The sequence below is a fragment of the Colletotrichum aenigma genome, assembly GCF_013390185.1.
Source record: "Colletotrichum aenigma strain Cg56 chromosome Unknown KSG_Cg56_contig08, whole genome shotgun sequence".
NCBI lineage: Eukaryota > Fungi > Ascomycota > Sordariomycetes > Glomerellales > Glomerellaceae > Colletotrichum > Colletotrichum aenigma.
The window spans coordinates 3615063-3622137 of NW_023500914.1; the positions used below are offsets into that span (position 1 = coordinate 3615063).

The 7075-nt window shown below is 55.2% G+C and overlaps 1 protein-coding gene across 1 annotated transcript; it reads left to right on the forward strand.

Moving 5' to 3' along the window:
• Nucleotides 1-2049: 2049 nt before the first annotated feature.
• On the forward strand, nucleotides 2050-4352 carry SAT4-8 (Serine/threonine-protein kinase HAL4/SAT4; the record flags this gene model as incomplete). The annotated part of the gene is made up of 2 exons (XM_037327674.1): nucleotides 2050-2119; nucleotides 2287-4352. The coding sequence occupies 2 exons, from the start codon at nucleotides 2050-2052 to the stop codon at nucleotides 4350-4352; spliced, it is 2136 nt and encodes a 711-aa protein (XP_037174051.1).
• Nucleotides 4353-7075: the final 2723 nt, after the last annotated feature.

Sequence of the window (7075 nt, forward strand, 5' to 3'; positions counted from 1 at the left end):
AGGAGATTGAGCGGGTGCAAGTGCCAAGTGTCAGTGTGAGAGACGGGAGTGTGTCGTTGTTGGTGGTCACTGGTTACTGGAGGAGGTGGTGCAGCAGGTGCGAATACTCGCTCAAATCCAAAGCCTGTGTCTTGTGTCTTTCTTGGCTGCGCGCTGTCTTGGCAGCAACTCTCGCAAATTCTAGACGGGCATTGGACACGCTGAGATTGATACTGGAATGGACGAGGCTTGGCTCTCGGCACCAAATCCAAAATGTTTTTTTTTTTTTTTTTTTTTTTTTTTGCTTCGATGCCATCGTTGTCTGCCAATCTGCCTTCCCTCAGGTTACCTATGTGATGGTAAGGTACATATCGTTCTCACCTCTGATGCCTCCGCGGAATCGCAGCAACAACAGACAGACAGACTATCAAGGGAAAGTGAAGCAGGCCGCCACTTGTAAAGTGAGAGCGCACCGCATCCACTCCTCCAACTCCGTCTTGGCCAGTCAAGTCCATTTGTTGCCTCCAGTGTCTCCTCCCCCCCCCAAACCACCACATCCACCAATCCACCGCTTCCCCCAATCCCCATCGCCGCCCATCCACAATCCCCAATCACTCCAAAGTCATCCCGGCTGGCCCTGATTTCCCGGGTACCTTTCGCAGCACGCAGTACGTACGGCGGCACTCTCGCTCGCTCGCTCCCTTCCCACCCAGACAGACTGGAGACAGACGCCTTCCCGGAACCAGCCCAGTATCGTCCAGTAGTACCTACTCAGTACCGTACCCAATATTTCATAGAGTCCAGTGTCCCAGGCCTACCACCTAAATAAAACCCACTTTCACACAGTTCTACGTACCGCTTTTTGTACCTCACACCCGCCCCGCGGAAAATACCTTACAGCTAGCTAGACCACTCTACGACTTCAGATTTTTTCCAACACACACCCCTCAGGACCTGGTCCCTCCTCCCCTCCCCCCCCTCTAAGCGCAGCACCGGCAGCGGGGGGTTCTTGCTCAAGCTTGTCTTCATCCAAATCGAGAAACCGCTGCCCCCCTTCTCGTTCTCTCGCGAAGGTGCCCCTCGACGATTCAAAACTGACAGCCTTCCCACCACCCGCGCCGCCAAGCTGATTCCAGAAAAATGGATGCCTGAATATTATCACGCCCATTCCCTCCTCTCTACCCATCATCTCGTTTCCCTCTCTTCTGACCTAACTTTCTCCTAATATTACTTCCAAAGACCTTCAAACTCTTACCTCATCGCCGAACCGGACCCCGACTTCTCTGATCGTTGCTTCTCACCTTCAAGTACATCACCAAAGAAGTCGGCGTTCCTCTTCTCTACATATACCTCGACGGCAACCCCTCCAAAGAAGCACAATCTTCGCAGACTTCCCCAGACGAGCTTCCCGGGTTGTTTCCTTCTTCAACACTGCAATCCTGCAGACGCTCGCGTGCTCACCCTTCGTTGGACTGCGCTTACACACTCCCGGGCAAAAGGGTCGATTTGTCTGCAAGAAGCAACACCTTGAAAAAGCCGCAACAACCGTTTGGTTCGATCAGAAACACAAAAAAAACTGGCGGAGTCTGTCACCCACGCGACACAAGCACCCAAACACCCCTACAGCCACGAGCAATGGGATAAAGCTGAACGGAATTCAACTCCGTTGTCGTTTCGTCGTCTTCTTCTTTTTTCCTCCCTCGCCCTCACTTCTCTTGGCCTCCAAGGCTTATCACCCTCGCGAACTCGCCTTGGCCGAACACACGACCCGACTTATCGATTCGCTCACGTTGTCGCACCAAGACCGATAATTGGGGGGAGTCTGTCACCACTCCGCCCACTGGCCACTATCCTCTGCTACCGCCTACCCACCCCTCGGTAACGCCGTGGAAGTACCTAAACCCATTCTTAGCGACAAAAACGACACCGGTACCGACACCAAGCATTTCTCCTGGTGGTGTGCTGCCCAATTACGTATTGGCCCATACCTGATTGCACCCAGCACTTCGCCCTCAGCTGTCTTGTCGTCCTGCACACCGGACCCAAGCCGACCCGACAGGCGCTCCAACAATGGCAACCGTCATGTCCAGCAGTAACGTGCCTAGCATGGCAGTGTCCCAACCCCAGCCCATCCCCCAAGGTACGTTTCGCTGGTCACTGCACCCCCCAAAACCCAATGCCATGCCCCCTTCCCCCCCTGTTTCTCACTGTCAAAGCCCTTCCGTCATTGAGCTGCCGTTTCCAATCCGCCCTGTTTCCGTCCACCGCATCCCTGGCAATAGCCGCTAACAACGCTTGCGACTCCAGTCAAGCAGCCTTCTGCCCATCAACAAAACAGCAGCCTGTCTTCGTCTCCTCGTCAATTTTCCTCAGACCTCACTTCTCCCATCCTCGAAGCCGATGAATCCGAAAGCGAGTCCCCCAATGAACCTGTGACCCCCATTAGCAGCGGGCGACAGTCGCAAGAGTTCACCACCCGTCCTAGTCAGGACCACGACCTTCACCAGGCCCAGACCACCCCTAAGCCCCTGCTGGTCAACAACGCTGCCACACCTTCGGCCACGACACTGAAGCCCGCTAACTCGGAACTCCAAGCCCCATCATCAGCTCCTGCTGCTGACCAAGAACCGCCACCGACTCCGCTGTCCAGGCGGCCCACCCGAGGCTCTACTTCAAGCTTTAAGCGGACCATGTCCAACATCTTCCGGAGATCCAACTCGTCGCTGACTAGACCGGATTTCGGCTTCACCACTGACCAGCTGGCTGGCGCTTCAGAGAGTGCCTTGGTTGATACCCAGCCTCCTAAGAGCAGCGGAAGACGGCCCTCCATGAACACATCACATAACACAACGAGGTCCAACTCGCCTCCTTCACCGGGCTCCCCCGTCGACCATCCCGCCTCCTATAAAGAGTCTTCCCACATGCCTACCTCGGATGACTTCAACAAGAAGAAGAACAGGGCGTCCACCGGCCTTTCTCTTCGCGGACGCGCCGTCAACTTTGTCAACGCCAACGTTCCCGGGCGCGAGAAGCATGCGTACAAAGTGCACACAGTCCGGCGCCGCGCCAGCAGCTTCGACGATGTCCCTCGACAGAGTCCCTCAACAAATTACCGTATCAACGCAAACTCAGCCGTGCTCCCTCTCGACCACAACACCCCGTGGGCGCAACTCCCCGACACCGGTGTTGGTGTGAAGGCTCGCCGTCTGAGCATCTCTCTTCCCGATGACCTTCAGGTCGACGTCGCCGAGCTTGCGTCCGAGTTTGAGTACTTGTCCAAATTTGGCCGCCATGGCAAGCATCTCGGCAAGGGTGCCACATCAAAGGTCACATTGATGTGCCGAAAAGGATGCCCTGGCGAGCTGTACGCCGTCAAGGAATTCCGCGCCAAGCAGAAGTCTGACGACACACCGACTTACGAGAAGAAGATCAAGTCCGAGTTTACCATCAGCAAGAGCTTGCATCACCCCAACATCGTTGAGTCCATCAGACTCTGCACCGACCATGGCCGTTGGAACCACGTCATGGAGTACTGCGCGGCCGGCGATCTCTTCTCTCTCCTCGAGAAGAAGTACTTGATAGAAGAAGACCGTCTCAACGACCGTCTATGCTTATTCAAGCAGGTCATCCAAGGCATCAACTATCTCCACAGCAACGGCATCGCTCATCGCGATATCAAGCCCGAGAACCTCCTCATTACCCAGGACAGCAAGCTCAAGATTACCGACTTTGGCGCCTCGGAAGTCTTCAACGGCAGCCACCCAGGCTATCGAGAATCAGGCGGACAGTGTGGCAAGAACATGAAGACCGACATTGAGCTGTGCAAACCTGGTGTTGTGGGCAGTGAGCCGTTTACGGCGCCAGAGGTGCTGGCCAAGGACTGCGAATACGACCCTCGCTGCGTTGACGTGTGGTCCGCCGGTGTCATCGGCATCTACCTTTGCTTCGGCGGCGGATTGTGGAAGAAGGCCGAAAGGAAGCCTTCAGAAGAGTGGTACATCAAGCTCTGCGAGGCCTGGGAGAAGTGGTACAGAAGAAACCCCGAACCCGACGCAAAGGTCACAGAATCGAGCTACCCGGCCTACCTTCCCTTTGACACATCACTCAAGCCACCCGCCTTCCGCCGCGTCTTGCTCAAGATGCTCAACCCTGACCCCAAGAAGCGGGCTACGATTACCGAGATCATGAACCATCGCTGGGTCAAGACCATCGAGTGCTGCCAGCTGGAGACGTATGACGATCCGGCGACCATGATCGATGCGTCCAAGAAGAACGATGCCAAGCTGGTCAAGAAGGTTTTCTGCCACAACCACCTGCCGCTTGTGAGCCATGGACATTCCCTGGGAAAGATGCCTGGCCAGGCTGGGTATTGACTTATATACTCGGCCACGAATGTACGAATTATTACATGTTGGATCTGCATAGCTGCGATCTTCCTCTTTGGCGTCGGTTCTCTTTCATGAACCCGCGGGAAGATATGCTCTCAACATACACGGCGTTACAAGGGTTCTCGGAACAATCCTGGACGGGTGGCTTTTTTTTATTTCACTTGGATGGAATACATCATTAATCGTTTTTGGCACCATGGGCTACGAGCCTTTTCATGCCACAAAGATTTGTGCACGCATGCGACCCGGACTGAAGGTCTTTGGGACTCCATGTGCTGCAGCCGTACATAATCGATTCTTTACTTTGGTAAAGGCGCGCGCAAGAAGTCTGCAGTGACAGGCACGCGAAGAAGGAGACGTGTTGAAACAAACACTAGTATAGCTTCCATGGCATAGACAAAAGTCAAATAAATCCAAAGAGAATTACAGAACAAAACCATGATGCAATCAATTTCCCATATGTTGAGAAGTCATGTCTTCCATTGGCTCTATTCCTGGCTGTCTGCCTCTCAACAACTGCCAACCTGGTTTCGGTACTCCATACTTGCAATGATGGCCGCCATTGCTTCGGGCCCGAGAAGGATTCGCCAAGTTGTGTCGATACTACGTATGTGGCTCTCTAGAAAAGAGGGGGAAGGTGATATATTCCCCCGCAGCCCAGCCAGGTTAGGTAGGTGAGGTACCTTACACAGACATACCCAGCGATCCGGGGCGAGCAGTACGGAACATGTAGGTATCCGTGACACGACCACGACCCGGAAAAAATGTCCTGTGTTATCGTGGAGAGGGGGGGGAAGGGTAAGCTCGTTGGCACTAAACATTCAGCCAAGATGGAAAGGACCGGGCTGGGGAAGTGTTTGTTTGGTAGGCGGCCCAATCAGCCGGCGCTCGGGGGCTAAAGAATGACGATGTACCGAACCCCGATCCAAGCGCTTTCCCGCCTGGTGTCTCTGCCTTTTGGGGAGTCTTGTTATTTCTCGCTTGCTGGTTTTCTAACGGTGTAGATAGACGTTATTTTCCGTCTCTATTCACGGGGGTTATTCGGGATAGGTTGGGAGCTGGCCCTGTGCGTATCTCACGTTGCTCGAAGCTAGCATCTCTCGTTCCGGGGGGCGGGATATGCAGCCATTTGCTTGGTTTTTTTTTTGCAATTTCATCGGGGGACTGGATACACGCCCCTCTCTCTCTCTCTCTCTCTCCCGAGCGGTTGCTGCTCCTGCTCCTGCTGCTGTCCGTCATTCGGTACTTGTCCGGGACGGCTATGTTCCAAGTAACTTCGTGGGCAGGCAGAGAGCTACGGCACGCTCATTGGTAAGGACCGGTGTGTTGGCCCTGACCGTCGTTGCATGGGACAGTCGCAGGCCGAGTCCGGTGAGAAGGCAGGCGGGCATGCACGATCGTGCGTGGGGTTTGGAGTGGGAGAGGGAGGGGGGAGGAAGTTGGCGAGCGATGCAGGAGATGTGAAATGCAGCAAAAGATGGACGCAATGCACACGAGACACACGAGTGATGCGTCTTCTAACTGCCTTGTAGCCTGCCCTCTTCCTCATGTAAAGCAGTCGAGAATGGGGGACCAAGGTAGCGCGCAGTTTTGTTGGTAGCACAGCACCAGCACCAGCACGCGGCGCGATATCTGCATTGCAACGGTGCCGGTCTGCTGCTGCAGTGCTGTTGTGCACTGGTTTGGCGCTTGCTAGAGGCCAACGACCTAGCAAACTCGCTGCTGGTGCTGCTGCTACTGCTGCAGGGTGAACATTTCTAGGTGGTGACAAGCTTTTTGCCGTTTTCTTTCGAACTTTTCGATCGACGCGGGACCGAAGAGCTCGATGCCGTCTTGGCACACGGGGAAACCCCGTGTGCTGCCTTTGTCTTGGGAGCGGCGGTGTGGATCACTGGGATGGGATGGGATGGGATGGATGGAGGGCGAGAGCGATAAGTCCGCGGCGACGGCGGCGGCGGTTGGGGGAAAGTCGCGGCCTGGGGGTTCGGGATGCCAAGTCGGGGATGTCGCGCCTGTACCTGCCTCCAGTCTTTTCTTAACTCACATGTTCCCTCTCACACTCTGTCTCGCGCTCCCCCCCACGGATATATCGGGTTCTGATAGTTAGTAATCCGGACCCTGGTGACGACCTATGGTGGGAATCTGAGGATTTCGAAGGGAAAGTGTAAGCAGCCTCGGACGGGAACGGCTGGGATCTCGCTCTTGTCTTTGGGATTTCCAACCTCTCTCTCTCTCTCTCTCCCTCACTCACAAGGCCTCGACTCGGGCCGAAGAAAGGCGAGGGTACTGCTAGCCAAGTTAGGTAGCCCCGAGGAGCTGGGAGCTGGAAAGCCGGCGGCGGTTTTGAGGCTCGCGTGGTACTATTATTGCTTGATCATGTTAGACTGATCGCAGACATCGAGTCAAGCTTCTGCCAAGACGGCGGTGGGAAGCGGGTATGTCGGCAACCCTCTGGTGGGAGGCCTGTCAGACTTTGTTGTCATGCGGTATTGTTTCCGGCGGCGGCGGGGGGGAGTGGGAGTGGGAAGTGGGAAAGGATGGCAAAAGGCTGGACCAAGTACCCCCTTTGGAGGATGCATTAGTTTTTTTGGTTAGGGGGGGCGTTCTGGTTTGAGGTGACCACGGCGTCGGGCTGGTGATGGGCGGTTGCGTTAGCGGCGTGATTAGTGTTGCTATCTCTCTGACTGTCTCTCTCTTGATCTGCTGCG